Genomic DNA, 20,647 nt, shown 5'->3' on the forward strand with positions numbered 1-20,647 from the left:
GATGCTAAAAATTTTGTGCTGGAATTAACAACAGAATATAATTCTGTTACTAATTCTATTGGTAATTACTGTTTTTTTTTAGTGCAGCTGTTATGGGAAGGTGCTCAATGGGTTGGGTTTTAACCCCCTTCTTTTGCTTTACTCCTGGTTGTTGACATTTGGGATGTGTTTTGACCTGTGATTTCTGTTTTCTATTGTGTCCGTTGTTTTGATTTCCAGGTGATACTGTTGTTGGGAGTTTGGTTTTGTTTCTGGTTTGCTAACACTGGTTTCTGGTTTCTGTTTCTACCCACTCGGCTGGAAAAAGTCGCTTTATCAAATCTCAATGTAAAAATGTGGGCCCAATTTTGTTTTTTATTCTGGAGATGACCATATCAGGTTTTTGCAATTAAAAAGGCATCATTACTGAACTTACGACTTAATCTAACACTAACCTTAGCTATTAAAAAAATCTGTAATGTTTTGCAAAGGGTGAAATAATGGGCGGCAGAGGAAACGGGCCTTTTATTGTAGAAGTATACTTACAACCTACTGGGCCTTGATAAAATGACAAAACAAAAAAGGCTTAACCAGTGTTGGACTCAACTTCATAACGTTCACTAAACACAACATTATGAACTCATCATTAATGAGAGCTGGGTCTAATAGAGAGAACTGGTTCCTCATAACATAGTAGACCAATATTTGAATTCCAACTATGAGAGGTGCTTGCGTGATGGTACTTTAAATAGGATTATTTCTAATAAGAGAATACCTATGCGCAATGGAAAAAAAAAACATTATTAGCCCATCTATATTATAGATATGAGATATCCAACTACATGTGATTTCATTTAAAAAAAGGGCTTAATCTAAGACAAACCCAATGTGAAAGTGTGGGGAGATAGGTGGATTGCTGGTTCATCTTTTAAAAAATTATCTTATACGCCTTTAAATAATGATGAGAGACAGCTAAAAGCTGTAGATTTAGTAGTTGAAGGAAAGTAGAATTTTGAGAGGATGGCTAGCAGAATTTCAGATAAGGAAATGGAGATGATTAAGAAAATGAAGCTCCCTCATATAAATGATATATAAAGATCAAGCTATTTGGTTGGCCTGTAAAGATGGAAAATATGCTGTTAAGTTTTGTTACCTTGTAAGAAAAGAGGAGGAGGAGAGCACTTGTCTCCTGAGAACAGGAACATCTTATTGTATATCAGCAAGCCTTTGGAAGTGTATTTGGAACTTGCTGATCCCTCCTAAGATCAAACATTTTTTTCGGAGAATGCTGAATGGTGCGTTGTTAACAAGAGAGGCATTATCTAAGAGGAAGTGTGCAAGGAGTAATGTTTGCCCTATTTATGAGAACGAGGTAGAAAGCATTGAACATCTAATGTTATCTTGTCCTGGGCGAAATGCTATTGGTTTGGTTGTTCCCTATCTTTGAGGGTTGACAATAAACAGATTTCCTGTATAAAGAAATGGTGTGAAAATTTGTTTTCAAATACCACAAGCATTGATGATAAAGGGAGATCACTTGTTGCAGCAATTTGTTAGGGAATTTGGAAAGGAAGATGTGACTTTGTGTTTAAAGAAATTCCAGTTGAGCCACTAAAAGTTATTTTAGCGGCATCTCTATTGATTCAAGAGATCTGGGCTGCAAAGATAAAAGATTGTTCGAAACCTTACTTGGAAGGCCCCCCGAATGGCTGGGTAAAAATTAATAGTGATGGTTCATTCATGAAGCATTCTGATTATGCCGGACTTGGTGTTATATGCCAAGATACTAATGGTTGGTTTCTGGGTGGATTATGCAAGAGGGTTAATGCCAACACTCCTTTTGAAGTTGAATGTATTGCTTTTAAGAAAGAAATTTTATTCAGTAATCATTTCAACAACTTTAAGATTCGCCTTGAAACTAATTGTGAGGATCTCTATAAGGAAGTTGTTAATGAATCTTTGGAAAAAAATTGAGTGGCAAAGTTTAACAACTCTATCTGATATTCTTCTTTTAATAAAGGGGAGGCCTGGTTTTGATTTTTCCTTGGTGGCTCAACAAGGAAATAATGCTGTTGGTTTTTTGGCAGCTAGTGATAGAAGAGCGATGGGTTCCAATGGATGGCTTGTAACAGCGCCGTCTCATCTGCAACAGATCTTGAAGGCTGATGCTCCTCAAGCAAAGGGAAATTGCAGCTTGAATTCTGATATAAGTAGAAGCGTTCGTGTTGGAATTAACTGGCTAGTTGTTTAAACTTGTGCTTTCAGTCCTGTTTACTTCCTAGACATTCTTTGTTTGGTCTTTTTGCTTCCTTGTATCTTTGCTGTTTGTACTTAATAAAATCTTGTTTTTGTTTTTTTAAAAAAAGAAGAAGAAAAGACAAACCCAATGTGGCTCCTAATTCTGAGCTATTACTTTCTGTTCTTAACATAAGAGCTATTTAGGGGGTTGGATTTAGTCTTAAATATAATACCTAAATCCACGTTGTCTTTCAAATTTATAATTTTTTTCTTAATATTCCCACTGATTGTAAGAAGTTCCTACTATTAATGAATAGTTCCAATGCATATTATTAAAGACAATACTTGAGAGAAATCAACACATGTTTGTTATAAATAACCAACTTAACTATTTCTTTTAATATTTTCAAATTAGTTATTATAGGAAGAATCAAAGGAAGTAAGGTAGTATCTGATAAGGATGGCACACTGTCATGTGAATACCTTCTATCAATGTGTTGCAAGATGAAACATATTGTAGTTGAGATGCGTGGATCCTAAGCAAACAGAGCTCTCTCCAGGATGATGAACCATGGAATACAATATATCTAATGTACGTTGCCGAACCTGTGCCGTTGTTTGTATATATGATCAGCGGATTGTCAAGAGAGCCTGGGATTTTCACTTTCAAGAAATGGGATATACCTTGTGAAAGCATTGACGTAAACATTAGATATATTTAAGTCGGCATAAAAAAGAAGAAATATATTTAAATTAAATTGTTATTTCTTTTATATTTTAACATTTAATCACTTACATTTTTTAACAACTTATTGATAAACTAGTAATCTCTTATGAGATTATGATTTGGGTTTACGTACTTATCACGAATCTGATAATCTTACATGGGATCAGCGCAATTATAATTAGCTTCTATATGTTACTTCCAATATGTTAGAACAAAAAAAGCTTTACATTTTATTAATTCTGTCTTAATTAAAATTTAACAATTTTTTAATTTTACCTTCATTTAATATATACATATTTCAAGAAAATAACAAGATACATAATAATAAATGCAGAGTAAAAGAGTACATTTATATTAAAAATTTAATCATATGACTTCTCTTTACCTTATTAGGACTAGACGTATTATTATGGACCAGTGCTCAACATAAGTCGCATTGCTTACAATTCTTGGTCAATCTTGTGACTTCGACTAATATAGATGTTTTTCATTCAACCCTTGCATGCATGAATGGTCTCTTCAATATTAAAAATTGGCATAAAATGAGGAAGGGGCAGACTCGCTCACCCATTATATATGGGGTTAGTATATATTATCTCCGGTTCTAATTATAAGAGCTAATTGACTAATTTAAGGAGATTAAGGAAAGAAGTTAAGTTAGTTATTTGTAATAAATATGTGTTATGTTTTTCTAAAATACCCTTGCTAATCAAGTGTCTTGACTATAACTACTATTGTTAGAATAACTACCTTGAAAAAAATACATAAATATGAGAGACAAAGTAGATTAGAGTCTTATATTTAGGACCAAAATAAAAGTCAAACAATATCTTATATTAAGGATCGGATGTGGTATATTATTGAGCGAATGAGGGAATATATAACATCATGGGAATCCACAAGGTCAACATTTTGATGGTGGATGGATCTTTTTTCAATGAATGGGGGAATATATGAAGATGGGAAAGACAAAATAATGGATCTCACATATCTCTTTTCAGTTGACCTTAGCTTTTTCACTTTCAATATAATCTAGTTCTTGTCAACCTCAAGAAGCAATGCAAAATACTTGAAATTATATTATCATTTCTTTATGGGTCTATAGGTCCCACAAAAGACATTTTGTAGTTGATTCTTTCTCTCCTAATTTATATGTGATGTAGACAAGTACCCATGTTTGTACGGATTTGTCCAATATCAATATAAAATGCTCTCACTCATTTAGAGCTAACTCGTAGACATTAACAAAACTATTTAAATTAGTTGTCTATATAAAGAATTTGTGTTGAAATTCTTAAAATACTTCTTTTAATTGTTTGCATTAGATATTACTTTTCTATCAGAAAACCTCCTTAATATATGCAATTAGTAAGAATAATTTTAAAAAAATGATAAATTTAAGAGACTAAGTGAATATTCAGATTTTATATTATCAAAATAAATTGCTCTACTAAGTTTTACATTTAGGACTAGAGGGAGTATAAAATTTACCAAAATTGTATAATTTATAGATTATGAATTCAACAAGTTAAATTCCATGGAATGCATGGAAAAATGTATCCTGTTCATTCTATTTTTAAAAGATTTGAGATTAGCTTATTATCAATTTTCGTTATTAAAAATTTCTAAAGTTATTTGTTGCTTGGCTAATTTTCGTTTTTTTGGCAAGACAAATCTTGACCATATATAACTGGCCTAACCGAGCAATAATAGAACAACTCAATTCAGGCTATACAGCATTGGTTAAGAAACCTTGAGGTAGTCAGTGTTATTTAATTGAATCCCTTCTAGATAACCTGATAATAAAATTTAAAATAAAAAAATAAGTAGTAGAAGATGACAAACTCAATGACATCAGTATAAGGAAAAAAGGACCATCACTAAAATATGATCTTCCACGATGATCCACTCAGATTAGGGCACAATAAAGATCATACTGACTTTCCCAACAGTAAACATCATAATATAAACAACACAATTATGAGCAAGACGTACCTGTAAAGGAAGGTAATAAAAAGTCAACGAATATTCGGATTGTTAATGAAGTTATTAAGAGAACTAACAAGTTGTGGAAAAAAGTGGTCAGGTTGGATCAATTTAAAGGCAACAACAAATCAATCTGTATCGTTGACCATGCTAGTGTCACTACCTCTTCAAGGGTTATACATTTTTTCCCCTAATTTCAAGTGATAGCATGTTGAATTCAACGGGATGCCGCTGGGCTACAAGAGCATCAGTGAGATCTCTACTTTCAAAATGAGCAAATTAAAGTCCAAAAACAAACACATTTTGAGCTTTTATTTCCATATCATATGTTCAATGCGATCGATTGTAAACCAAAAGCTTCAGAGTTGATTCAATACACTTAAAAAAGCCTTCCTTCTGATCCTAAATGTACAAGCTAGTGGGACTCTGATTTTGATGATCTTAAACATAATAATTTAATCTACTTTGTTTCTCATATTTATTTAATTTTCAAACTACTTGTATTGATATTCACTTAGCAATAATTAGATACAACAATAATTTAAGTACACCAATATATTTTATAAAGTAGTAATTCTTGCTCCATAAAGAAATTAGTTAATAATGCCACGCTCGACCTTTTATTTTTGAAAAAATAATTTTAAGCGTTTTCTTAAAAAATATTTTCATGGGGGTACTCATGCTTAAAAAAAAAAAAAAACACAGCAGAGTATCAATCTCACTGTCTTTTCTTTTCCTTGGCTAAGAAAAGATAAACTTCCATCGGTACTTTACTCAAATATACGTTCATTTAATAGAAAAATAAATTTATCACTGAAAAAATAAGAAAGAAAAGAATTGAAAAATGAAATTACACGCATTGTAAATATGTAAATCTCCCAGAACCAATGACCGCCAAGCACCATAAAATGGTGGATTTCATTCCCTCAAAGACTAACGTACGCTGGAATGGGCATGAACCAGCAGAGAATCTCAACTTCAAGTCAGTGCTCTTCATCATGGTCCAAGAAGATGAAAACTACTCTTTTCGATTCTTATTATAAACTTCAAATAACTAATTCATGAATCATGAACAATTAGTTAGAATTAGTTAAAGGCAATAAATAAAGAGATGATGGCAAAGGAGAATAAATAATTAAGGGCAAAATTGAAAAAGGGACATTAAATGTTAAGATAAACTCCAAATTAAAACTTATAAAATAGACTACATCCCTCATTAAATTTAAAACTTACAAATAGGACCGGAGGGAGTATTATTTAATGCCACTTTTTTTTTTTTCAAAAAGCAAATTACTCGTATCCATATATTGATCAGATCACATTTATTACCTTCAACTAATTTACTTAACTTTTTTAATCTATCTGAATTAATTAAGTAGTTTTTAAATTAAGAGACGACTGAGTAACAAGTAAAAGCTTATTGGGCCACTATAGGCATCAAATTATTAATACCGATATTCCTAACAGTGAACATATCATAAATGATTTTTAAAACAACACAATCATGAAAAAGACATGCAAAAGATTAATTAATTGATCAAGGAACGTTCAAAGTCAACGACTATTTTATTAAGATTCTAGAACAAAATTAAAAACTAATTAAGTTGTGGAAAAAGCAGTCAAGTTGGATCAAAGTCAACACATTGATCTGCACTTTATGATCATATGGCTATTTAAACACAGATTGAAATAAATGTTAAGCAAAAAATGACCATCAAGAGGTAAGTTAGAGTTTTTCCCTTTGGTAAATTTTTCGCCCTTGCAATAAGCAATCTATTTATGATACTTGAATTATTTTGCATGTATAGACTAGTAGTCTTTCTGCATATCCACACTTGATACGGTGAAAATGGAAGAAATAGCTGAGCTTTCTAATGTCTCAGCCTCAAGTACTTCAAGAGCTAAATTTTCAAAAAGGATGAAGGCAAGAAAGAGACACATCTTGAGCTACCCATGCCATGTTCATCAACGCAATTGTAAACCGAAAGCTTCAGGGTCAGTTGATCATCTTCTGCTTTCAGTTATACATTCACTTTATATTTCAACTAGCTACAGCAGACTCGAGATCTGTACATTTCATTTTGTTTAAGATGAGTAATCATGATTTATAAGGTGTTCAAATACCTCGTAAGTATCCACATAGGAGCACCTGATACTTGGATTTTTTTTTAACTCTTATATGCCTTAGAAGTTTATTTTCGTAGCAAAAATATCCTAATTATTATCCATCATTAAGTTTAACTATTAAATCATGCAGTTTGAGTGGGATCTTTAATGGTCAAACTTAAAAGTGAATAACGGTTCAGAATAGAAATGTTATAAAATAAAACTTTTATAGTATATAAGAGCTAAAAAATCTTTCAGGTGCTGGTGCTCATCCTTAGTGGATACTTTTATCAGGATATTTAAGCACCTTATCTCTTTATAAATAACATGACTCCATATAGATTTTAACTATATTTAGATATATAGTTTTGTTAATTAATGGGGGTTAGATCTAATGAAACGAGTTAGTTCTTCACAACATAAGAAATTAAGGCTCGAATGGTTTGTGCTTAATTAAAAATAGTTTTGTTAACAATTTGCACTATTCTTTCACTTGAGGTTGATGCCCCAATCTATAATGCCCATTCTAATGTCCCATCTTCCTAGTTGTTTTTGCTTCTTCTTTGGGGAAATCGGTGAGGTCCATTATTAACAAAAAATAATTGAGGTTCTTTTCTTGAGCAAAAAAATTCACTGAACCTTGGACCTTCTCATTTCACGCCTGAAAACTTGTTATGCACTTGTTACGAAATTTTTTAGTGATTATATTTTTTTTTTTAGACCACATGGTGATTTTCTCTGTTTTTTTTCCTTTTGATTAAATAAAACGGTATTATTTTATAATTTTTATGATTTTTTTAAAAATCATAAAACCGCAGAATTTCATAGGATTTTTTCTGTGAAAAAAATAATTAAAACCTATTATAAATAAAATTTATATTAGATAGGATCTAGATTTGCGCTAGTGGGATGGTAGACACACACACATTGTATATATATTAGTGTTATAAGTCTAACATGTCCTGATATAAGAATCTTAATGGTGGGTGATCTGTAACCATATTTGTAAGCGCTCTCTAAAATTAAAAGCATGTCCTGGTCTTAATAAATCCCTTAGAACCTCACTTACCTAAACTTTTTGGTTCCGTTTGAGAATTGGGATTGAAATTGAAAATATATATTAAAAGAGTATTTAGTATGAATGATTGCTTATTACATGAAATTGGATAAATTCATTTATGTGAGATTGGAGAATACCATGGGAGAAGGTGGTATTTTCCAATCCCACTTACATGAGATTGGTCATTGGTTAATCCCACATAATAAGAAATTACTCATATTAAATATTTTTTAATGGTTTTTTTTAATCACAACCCCAATCCTTACTCCTCATTTTCAATGCTTTTTACCAAACAACACTTGTTATAGAAAAAAGACTACTATGTGCCTTCATTCAGATTTTGGAGTCTTTCACGTACTGCTAATTAAAACGTAGGGGAGAAAATGACTTATAATCTTGTTGGCCATAAACTCCGAAAAAGCTTACAATCTTGAACAAAAGCATGAACAGGACAAAAAGAGAACACAAAAAACTGCACTATATACTGTCTGCTATCATTTGAAATTTGTTGCAGGAAAATGGGTCGAACTACGTCCACAGAGATCGTATTATTAATTTATTGGTAGTTCTTGCAGCCATTCTCGTGCTATAACAATGGACGAAGGGAATAATAATAATGAAATGATCTGTTCAATTCCAAGTCATGCCGTGTTCGTGTTTCTGGATCCACTTCTTCTTGGTGTGATCCAAGTTGAGTTTCAAAACAAACTTAAATCCCCAGCTGAGGTACACCCAGTGAACATGTGGATTTTCATAATAGCCATCTGTTTGTACAGCACAGTTCTTGGCGTGAAGAAGAGTATGCACCAACTAAGTCTCAGTGGCAACTATGACGATGTTCTGAACAATATCCTCCTCGTCTTTGGATCGCTTTCTTCAGCTTCTCTGTTGTCAGTCTTGCTTCCAGACTTGCTTGTGTGGTTCTTGATCATCGTCTGGGCATCATTGCCTGTAATACTCGTACGTCAATTGCTCAAACACGTGTTTCGTAGGATTTGGTATTGGACAGTGAACGTCGTTTCTGGAGCTGTTCGAAGTTTTAATGTTATGTGGGATGAATCGATCAAAGGGGGAACACTTCCCCAGATGATATAATAAGCAAGCACTGGAAAGTAGGGTTCAAATTATGTAAGAAACCTGAGAAGAATTATCGAAAAAAGGAAAGTAGGGTTCAATCTATGGCCTAAATGCTTTGTTGTAATCATGTTGTGTGATTCCCTATGTCTGTGTATGTCATATGGTAAGAAATTGGTAGTAAATAGTGTAGGGTTTTAGGGATACTTCGAATTGGACCAACCTATTGAAGCGCCCATGTGAAACAGAAACAATTTCAGTGCTCATTATTATAATGAAATCTAGATTTCCACATACAATTTTAATAGTCTTGATTTAAAATTTTTTAACTAGTGATTTTTAAATAAAAATTATTTTTTGAAAAAATTTACAGTTAATAAATTATATTTATTTTGGATTATGTACCTATTAAAGGAAAACGTTTTTGGGAAAACAAAAATATTAAATATTAAATATGGCCATTCATATTAAATTTGAATGATTGAAATTTAATGAACATCATAATGCTCATTATCCCGATAAGCATTGAAACTAATTTCCATATGAAACTGGATCACATTTTTAGAGTCCGATTAAGCAACACAGCAAAAACACAATGAAGGGAGAGAATGGGGAGAGATCAGAGAGGGGAGGGGTTGTCTGTTTTAGGAGTTATTAGGAAAAGAATCTCTTCACTTATCTTACTATCCGCTTCCCACCACCTTTTTTTTTTTTAATCTCGTAGATCAATTTTAAATGGTTAAGATTTAATAGTTTTGTAAAACATTAAATTTCAACTATCCAAAGTTGATCTAATGGTGAGAATAGAGAAGTGGATAATAAGGGACACAGAGAGGTTAGTTCTCACTCAGTGCTTATCATAGTAATGAACACCATATGCGCATTGACACGATGACATTTAAACCATTCACAATCTGATTTAGATAGTTGAGATTTAAAATTTTTAATATGTAATTTTTAATTATAAATTTATTTTTAAAAAGTTTTAGTTATAGGATTATCTTTATTTTAAATTTTGTTTATATTAAAATTTTTAAAAATGATATTTATATTAGAAATTATTCTCATTAAAAAAATAATGATAAGAAAATATAAATTTGAATCTGGCTTATAAATAATTTTTTAATTATAATTTATGAAATAAAAAATAAATATATAAAATTTTTTTTTTTTATCTCGAGTGGTAATCGCGTTTGTGGTATCTTCATGCCACCTGTAAGAATCTAGAAGATTAGTTAGCTATGGCACGTGACCCAAATTTTGGGATTTTTCTTTTGCAAAATAAGATTTAAGGGCCGTAATTTTAAATTATTTTAATAATAAAATTTAAACAAATTGAATCGTCATGAGAAAATCTTTATTTTTGGTGAAATTTCATGAGAAAATCTAGTTATTTAAATTAACATATTTGTAAATTATCTTTATCCTTGAAAGCTTATTTTATCTCAAAATTAAAATCCCTTCAAATTATGAAGAACTATGAAGATAAGTCAGTATATTTGATCCAATTCATAATAACGTAAGAAGGCAAGTTTATATATCTAAATAATTTTAATTTGAATTCCTTTAAATCTTTGACCTAATTTCAATTTAAATGATTAATTTAAATTGCTTTGAATTAATGTTGTTTACAAAATTATCATATTGTATGGCTAATATTGCATATGGATATCATATGTAGGTGCTATGGAACAGAACACAGGAGCATATTTAATTTCTTATATATACATATGTGTGTGTATACATATAATCATTTCAACAAAACATTTCATGAATAAAATAATGACTCCTAAGCCTAATAAAAAAGTCCAAACAAATTGACTTGTAAATAATTTTTTTTAAATAGTGAAATCATAAGAAAATCTAGTTATTTTAAATTAAAATATTTGTAAATTATCTTCATCCTTTAAATTCTATCTTATCTCAATTCTCAAAGTTAAAATCTTTTCAAATCATCATTATAAATAAAGGAGGCCCCTGACGGTGAAGGTTATGTGATTTAGAATTATCGATTCTTGTTTAATTCTTTAGAGCAATCAAGAGGGTCCCTATTCCTTCCAACAGCAACAATGTCATCACCTGTGGAGCAGATAACGGTGGTGAGCAGCGACGGCGACGAGTTCAAGATGACGGTCGCCGCCGCGATGCAATCGGAGCAGCTGAAGCAAATGCTAACGGATGATTCCATCTCGATTGTCAAAGTCCCAGTGGAAAATATAAGCACTGAAATATTGGTGAAAGTGATCGAATATTGCCAGAAGCATGCCGATCATGAAGCCGCCACCAAGGCCAACGGTGGCGGAGCCTCCGATTCCGAGGCGGAGGAGCTAAACAAATGGGACGCTGAGTTTATGAAGGTAGATGTGGAGGATAAGCTGTTTCATATTTTAATGGCAGCAAACTATTTAGAGATTAAGGGGTTGTTTGATTTGGCTTGTCAAACTGTGGCGGATTTGATCAAAGGAAAGACCCCAAAACAGATTCGAAAGATCTTCAATTTAAAGAACGATTTCACTCCAGAGGAACAAGAGCGACTTAGTCGACAGCATAATTGCTCTTTTGATTAATCAAATCTGATGGGAGAGCTATTTCGTATGTGTTGAGTTTCTTGTTTCTTTATTATTGTGTATTAGTAATAGTCAAGTTTTAATGACTTCGCTTCTCAGGAAGACGATCGAAAATTTGTCAAAATTATTATCAGCTGACCTTAGAGATGTTGAGAAAAAACTTCGATTTTTTAATATTATTAGATTCCGCTTGTTATGAGTTTAACACATAAACTTGTTGTATAAGATTAAATTTTGATTTATTCACGTTCTGTTATTCATTTTTAAAATTTTGAATTAAGAGATATAACTATGAAATAATTATAATTAATTAAGATTTTAAATATTTTGGATATTTATTATTATTAGGAAATATATTTGGTTTCAATTTTGATGCGATTGTTATCTTTTTATCATTTATTGTTATTCAACTTAACTTTAAAATTTTAAAATGTTTTCTCTTTAATTCTTAGAATTGAACTAGGTACTATAGCAAGCTTTACATAGCAGTACCAATTGAAAACTACACGAGACATTTCATCAGGCCAAAAAGAAACACAGCAAAGTATGAGAGAAAACTATATATGACATCAAAATTTCAATGAATCATTGTTTGACTAATTTTATATTATTGATTGATATATTAAGGAGTTTAAAATTAAAAAATCCATTAGTAAAACACTAAACCTTATTCAACTGATTCGATGTGTTGTTATTTAAAAATTTGTAAAATACAAATTATTTTTTTCTAAAAATTAATTATTAGGGAAATATAATAACGTGTTTAAAAATTCGTTTATTTTAAGGAAAAGCTAATGTATTTGAGCTTATATAATTTATTTTTTAATTAAATTGCATTAAGTTGATTGCACTTTAAAAGTTTAAAAAGTTTATTAACAAGAACTTGTAAAGATAAATTATGAATAAAGGCATTTGTATAAACTTTAAAAAAAAAAAACACTCTCTCACAACTCCCAGAGGCTTTTTTAGAATAATTTACTTTAACCAACAAATTTGTTCTTCATGGTAAAGTCAGAAGAATTTAATTTGGAGGTCCCTAAAAATAACTAACGTTAATAGAATAAAATATATTATCATCACATTATATACCGCTGAAATTATAGGAGGCTTTCTGTAAATTTCATATAATAAAAAGATATAGATGTTTACTATATATATTCATTACATTGAAAAGAAAGCTATTATAAGGATTAAAGAAATAAAAAGTAATTCAGCCTCTATATCGTTTAAGGGATCTCACATCATTTGATAATACTTCCCAGATAAGAAAGCACTTTAACCCATATATATGTTCATTATTTAGACAATTAATAATATGAAGTTTTGATCGAGACTTTGTATCTTAAACCCCATATATACTTCCTTCTTTTTGCAATAATTTACTATTTATTATTTTGTTGCACTTGTTACGAGTTTAATCCCTGATTATGTATACGGAAAAGAATTTATTAGGAGAGGCAAATTAAAATTCTCTTCACTTCTGTGATTTTCAAGTCCCGAAAGGAATAGATTTTGACTATATATGGGCTATGAAAGATACCCTTGCATACACTGGGAAAAATTTTCCCTGTCAATTAATTATTTTATTTTTGTTTACCTAATTAATTTATTGGGTTAAGATGCAAATCTATCCATAACTGTTTTAATCGAGACTGTGGCATTTTTGCACTATTTTAAAAATTTTATGTATACTTTTTCACCCAAAAAAAAATTTATGATGGCTAAAGCCTCTACTAAAATACTTTAGGGGTAAATTTGTACATGAATCCTAATTTAATTTATCTTAACTGAACTGAAGTAATAACTCATAACTAATTGAATTTGTATGTCTTTAATTCAAACTGCATTTCAATATCATAGTTCCTTGATATTACTACCGGCCGGCCTATGCATAATACTCAATTATAATTTGGTTGACGGCAAATTTTCTACTTATTGTGATAATTTTTTAACCTATCCTATCTGCAGCAATTATTAAACATTGAGGAGGAGGTAATGTCTAATCAGTTTTTGAACTCTTCTAGTTATTGAAGAGTTAAGAGACCAAATCATTTGAGTAATACTTTTATCAAGTTATGCTCAATGCGATTAAAAAACTGAATTAAGTATATAGGATTCAGATCGTTTCTCCAGCAACAATTTTGTTCGTGTGGTATAATCTGATCATTTAGAAGAGCCGAATTGTCAAAACATTAAAAAAGCTAAATTAACAAATGATGGCCCTTTAAGTAACCTAACTGGGGGAGATGTTCAGTAAAATATGCATAAAAGGCTAATTTTTCACAATGTGGTGAAGTAAGTCAAATTTTTGCTAGGAGAGTTACTCATAGTTAGTACTTGACAGTGCCTCGAACAAGGTTATTTTCAATTAAATGATATCTGTGTGTAGAAAAAAAATGCATTGGATGGACAAAACAAACAGTTAGGACTGTGAACAATATTATTGTTGCTGGAGAGAGATGATTGATTGATTTCTTGTGGCAGCTGATCTACATAAATTATGAATAGGACGGCATATTTTAATTTTTTTGTTTTATTGTGAATTATTAAACTTACAAGAGCAATAATAAGCAACCCTATAATTTTATTGCTGTTATAAATAAAGAAGAGATAGAGAAGAATCATACAGAGGAAGAGAGGATCAACAAGAGAGAGTATTTCTCATTCTATTCAAGAGTGCTCAATACATTATATATGGCCTCTATTTATAGGCACAGTTTTACACCTTCGATAGAATCTATAGATTACATGATAATATGAGATAACTGAGGGATATAGATATAATGGGAGATATTAGAGACAATAGGGGATATAGGACATAGTGGGAGATATATAGACATCCACAAAGATATTATTATATTCATAACACTCCCCCTTGGACGTCCAATATATATGAATGTGCCTCGTTAAAAAACTTCAACTAGAAAAAACCCTGTGGGATAAAAACCTAGTGAAAGAAAGAGTACATCATTCATTGATACACTATGTAATGCTGCCTCATTAAATACCTTGCTAGAAAAACCCAGTGGAACAAAACCATAGACAAGGAAAAAAGAGTACAGCGTGTATCAACTCCCCCTCTTGGCAACATCAGTTGACATCTTGGAGCCTGCAAAGTCTAATATAACGAACAACCCTTCCAAATATTGTAATGAGGTAAAAATGTCAAATATGAATTTCATAATCTTCTGAAAATTATGAGACAAATAGTCCTTTTATGGTTTACCCACACGTAGATCATACTATGATCTCTTGACATGAGGATCAAACAAAAATACTTTATCTATATAGCCATTAAGATTAGTCTTGGGTACCTTCAAATAAAATAATATTACCTCCATGGCACCCTTAAAGTAACGAAGAATATTTTTAATTCTATTCCAACATCTGCATGTTGATAAAAAACTATATCATGCTAATCAGCAAACGATATATCAGATTCTGTATGGCTAGATATATAAATGCTTCACTGATACTAAGACATGGTAGTTCTGGACCTAATGTTTATTCATTACCTTCTGGAGGTCTAAATCGATCTTTAGTCCATATCTAAAGATCTTGCAACTAATGAACCATATAATAGATGTTGCTCATCCACATAATAGATGTGACTTATCTATATGTATTCTTCTGAAAGGTTTCATTTCAAATTTTTTCCTTTAAGTAATTCACAACTATTGAAAACTCATCAGGAGTTCTGAGATTATCATTATAAATAGTATTGATAACAGATTCATTTTGAATCTTTTCACAAACAGACAAGTTGGAATATGTTTACATCATTCCTTCAGTCAATATTAACCACACATGTCTCATATAGAGATTTACTTGAATAGTGTTCTTGAGAACATAATTGTATGCTTTTAGAAATTTAAATCTTTCAAGGATTTTCATACATTATGATCCATATCTATTCATATATGGATCTTTGAATTTATACAAGGATTTGAATCCTTCAGGGATTCATATAAAATTTCACTATAAAGTGAGTCATACGTTATAGTTATGTATTTCTAAGACGCACATGAAAAAAATTTCATTTATTACCAGACTGCCAGATTGATAAGACATGTAATTTAATCCACCACAAGACTTTATTTCTTTTTATATTGTACAAATGTCTATTTACATAATACTAGCATTACACTTCAAGTGCATAGGCCAGGGATACACAAATCCCTGTTACATTGCATCTTTTCTTTTTTGTTGGCCAACCATTTTTCTGTCTGTATCTTATGACAGATTTATATATAAGATCCTCATTTGATCACATGATATCATCAATAAAATTATTGTCGACAATTTTATTCCTTTATCGGTCCCCTTTTCTTTTATGACATAACATATCGAGATCTCTTTATTGCTTTCAGACACTTAAACCTTTTCAAGGGTCAAACAATTGTGTCTTAATCTCTTTTGCAATTCATGCCTCCTTAGTATGATCATCATGATCATTTGCTCCTTTTTCTTTTCTTTTGGAACCGATCATAATCTCATGCTTTTAGCATGTCTTCAAGAACAGGAGCACTTTTAGTTGGAATATAAGAATTAAGAATTCTTATTTTGATCAGTAATTATATTTGGTAGATATTAATAATATTTTATGCATGCAATACTTTATGAACTTCTAGTTCATACTACTATATTTGAAGATTTACATTTGATAGTAAAAATGCATTCTATATATTCTTTTTTCCAGCTACACATTTTCTCCCCCTCATATTGGGAACATATAATGTAGATCTCCTAAATCCATAAATCTCTTTTAGAAACATTATTTTGTTTCATTTAGAGACAAACAAGAATAAGGAGATTTTATCCAACAGTGATCCCAACTTACTTTTAATATCCATCTATGTGCGTTATTGCGGTGGAATAATAGGTATCACACATTTTAAGATGAAAAATGTCTGGCTGCTAACCAAAAGCCAATTATAATAGGAGAATTCACAATACATTGTTGGCTTGATGCATTTATGTGCAAACATATATAAAATCAATCATCCCAACACTCAAATGAGAATTCTGTTTTCATAAACTCTGATCTAGCTACTCATGGAGGCTTTTACTAAGCATATAATCATCAGCAACATGAGGAACAATCACTAGCAATCTCAATGAGAATCATATTGATTTCATAGTAAAGAACTTATATACTCAATGTAATTATCTGAACATATTTGCAAACTTCAAGTTGCAAGTTGATCATAAACACCAGCGACCATTTTATAGATGCATCTTTCACTTACAGAATATTACTTTAGTCCACATGGTGTCTAAATGGGCCTATATATAAAGTTGATACATTATAGATTTGTACGGATCCGATTCTGAGCATAGCTAGTGATGTTCTCTTTGAGAACAAACAACACATAAAAATTCTTGAATTATATATCATTTTTAAAGAATCTTCTGGTTCTTTAATAAATGACAATGCACATTTTTCATGATATTTTGCATCATTATGATCCGGGATGATCTGACCGGTCATGTCAAACTATAAATGTATAAACTTCTGGTTTATTATAAAATTATTCTCAATTATTAGTAAACTTCTTGTTACCATGTCATATTATTCATTTTTCACCTTAATATTTCATAAGGAATATGCTATCAATTATAGATTTTATCTTCAGGATAATGAATCACGATATAGCTCTTCTAGAGCGTTATTTTTCATCTTTTACCTAATGGTAAAAACTTGTACACTCATGGAATGTTGAGCGCCACTGACTCTTCTAGAGCCTTTTTCAAAAAGAATATGAGATATAAGGAATGGCATTAATATTAATAATAACAAATTCCATTCAACATGATTCACACTTGTATTTCAACAATCTCCCCCTCAAGTGTGAGTCATATAAATATATTTTTCTTATTTCTGTATTTCAAATACAGTGAATAATATATAGTAAGCTAATAACATATCTTTAACTTGGAAATCCAAATGCTTCCTGATTCATATATCATAATAGATTTCAATCCAATTGAGCTATCACCTTAAGACCCTTTGATAAGCAAATATTCTAATATAAATGTTTGTGGGTCATAATTTTTCATTATCAATTTCTTTTTTGCCCACAAAAATAATGGGGGGAACTACATTAGTTATTCAAGAACTATATCGATTTTGTTACTAGTTCTTCAGGAACTATATCAACATTTTGCCATTAGTTTTTCTGGAACTATATCAATCTTTTGTTATTAGTCCTTCTAGAACTATATCAATTTTTTGATTACATATAGTTCTTTAAAAAAAAAATGCTATATATAGTTCTTCAGGAACTAAAATATATTATTATTTCACTATATGATATACTTCACTTTTTGTTATACCTTTTTTTTTTCAAAATATGAAGTATTTTTTTTAACAATATATATATTTTCTTGATATTTCGTTATTCAAATAATTTATTTCTTTGTATATATTATGTAATGCTTCAAAACTTATCCATAAATTTATAAATTCAACAAAAAAAATCTATAAGGACTAAAATCAAACTATATAGTTAGGAAGATTTGAATCATAAGCCTTCAAGGCTATTTATAAGTCATTAGTCTTCAAGACTCTATATTGGAAATTATATATATTTTTAAAGATCATTTGTGTCACTTCATATTTAAACCATAAGCCTTTAGGGCTTTAAAAACACCATAAGTTATTATTTTCATGTCATTCAATAACATGAGTGTAATAGCTGCTGGCCATTTAGTAATAAAAAAATTATAATATTAATAAATATCAAATTGAATGTCAAAAATATATGAGAATAAGATAAAAATAAAACTTGAATTTGAAATTAATTAAATGTAACATGAAATAAAGAGAAAAGATAAACTCTTTTACCATACATCCTTCACTATATAGTCATTAGTTTTTTGGGTTACATTATGTAACATCCCATTTTTTTAATTTATTTTTTATTTGTTTGGGGACTTAGTACGGGTAGTGTTATATATAAAAATTATTATAAAATAAAAGAGAAGGGAAACAATATATTTATATGTAAAGATTAAATAGAAAATAAGAGTCTGAAATAATTAAAGAGAGCTATGTATAAATATTTAAACATAAATAAAAAGGGGATCAAATATTTAAAAATATATATATTTAGGAAAGAATGATTTAAATTTTAAATGTACTATATCTGATAGGATTTTGATAATAATAAGAATAATAAGTTAAGATCAGATAAGGGGATAGAGTTTAAATTTTATAAATTCTACAAATACCCAAGAACCTAGTTTCTATCTCATTGGTGGCTGCCGCAACTTGATCGCTCTGTAGGTACCTTCTCCTTTGTCCTTCCCTTTCTTTTGTATTTCTTCTCTTATGTATTCCATCCTTTTGAGCCAAACCATCAGTCTGCTTGTCTCTTGTTCTATTCCTCTTTTTTTTTCACAGCAATCTTGACCGACCTTCCTTGTTCTTTCTGCAATCGACAAATGACAGGCATTGTCTTCTCTCAAAGGTATATAAACATATATTATTTCCTCTCTCACACACTCCTTATATATACACACACACATGTGAGCGCATATCCCCACCGCTCCCTCTCTTTCTTTTCTACAATCTTCCCACCTTCAATATGTGTTCAGGTGTGTGTCGATCACTATATACCCGTCCATTCATCAAGTTGTAGCCATATGTGTGTGTGTGTGCGCGCAGATAATTTAGTATTACATGAATGAAGTAAAACACTCATGGCATGAGCTATGATCAAAAGGATGGAGTTCGGTAGAGTTTTCGGGGCTATGTATCTATTTATTTATATATATATATATGAATGTTTAGAATAATTTAGTTACCTTGCCCATTTTACGTTTCAAACTCAGAATATGAACAAATAGAATAAAACACATAACTAATGATTTTGGATTAGAGATAACTTACTCCTTTTCGGCTAGTCATTATTTCTTTCTCCAATACATATATGTACATATACATGATATTTTCATCTCTCAATAATTTTATATCTCCTGTAGGAAAAATATATATAATAATAATAAAAGATTTGAGTAGATTATATACAAGATCATCTCTTGTCCTATAATTGATTTAAAAGAAGAAAATCTATAATAGATAATTAAATAGGTATAAATTATCCACAGGTTTTACTAAATATATTTCAAAATCTATACCTATTTAGTTATGAAAATAATCATTATCAATATACAACATCAATCTAGTTTATAAGCAAAAATCTGAAGGTTTGGAAAGTTCTAAAAGAATTCAAAACCGTCATATAATTTACTATTATAGTGAACTAATTAAATTAGGAAGCAATATGAATTTAAAAGAAGATTTATATTTCCAGGGATAAGTTATAAGACATTGGGATAACTTTGGAGAAACTTTGGTATAGGTCTAGGATAGACTTTTAATAGTTCTGAGCTATAGATATTAATATTATCGTATGTATGTGATTTTTGTAGCCTCTCCGTTGTTGAAATTTCTATTTAACTACTTGTGGCTAGAGGATAACATGTAATGTAGATTTCTACCTACTTTACTTGCTAGTGACTCCTATGAGTCCTTTAGGAAATATGGAATCTTTGGAGACATGTCTTTATCGTTTTGAGAAACGATTTGCTAGGAATCATGAAAAATTCTTCTGGAGCCAAAAACCAGCCTTGTGAGATGATTTTCTTTTTTTGCAAATGACCCATAGTTGAGTCTTACTATTTCATAATTAGTTTTCTTGGTTGTTGTTGATGCATGCTAGGTTATATGTCGTAATGCTACATATTGTGATCCTTGAGATATGATCCTATGAACTACTATACTATATGCCATTGTTGTGATATTTTATGATTATAAAATATAACTGTGGAAAATAAATATGGTGGAGGATTGATGGGATATGGTGTGACATTGTGACCAAGTGGTAGGCCGCTATATGGCGTTCT

General features: G+C 30.4%; 1 protein-coding gene across 1 annotated transcript; it reads left to right on the top strand.

Moving 5' to 3' along the window:
• The first annotated feature begins 11,239 nt into the window (after positions 1–11,239).
• LOC114721623 (SKP1-like protein 1) lies at positions 11,240–11,737 on the top strand. Its single transcript, XM_028907483.1, has one exon. It carries the CDS (start codon positions 11,240–11,242, stop codon positions 11,735–11,737), a length of 498 nt encoding a protein of 165 aa, XP_028763316.1.
• Positions 11,738–20,647: the final 8,910 nt, after the last annotated feature.

This window comes from Neltuma alba, unplaced genomic scaffold, assembly GCF_004799145.2.
Source record: "Neltuma alba isolate B1F8T4 unplaced genomic scaffold, ASM479914v2 tig00012051_pilon, whole genome shotgun sequence".
Taxonomy (NCBI): Eukaryota; Viridiplantae; Streptophyta; class Magnoliopsida; order Fabales; family Fabaceae; genus Neltuma; species Neltuma alba.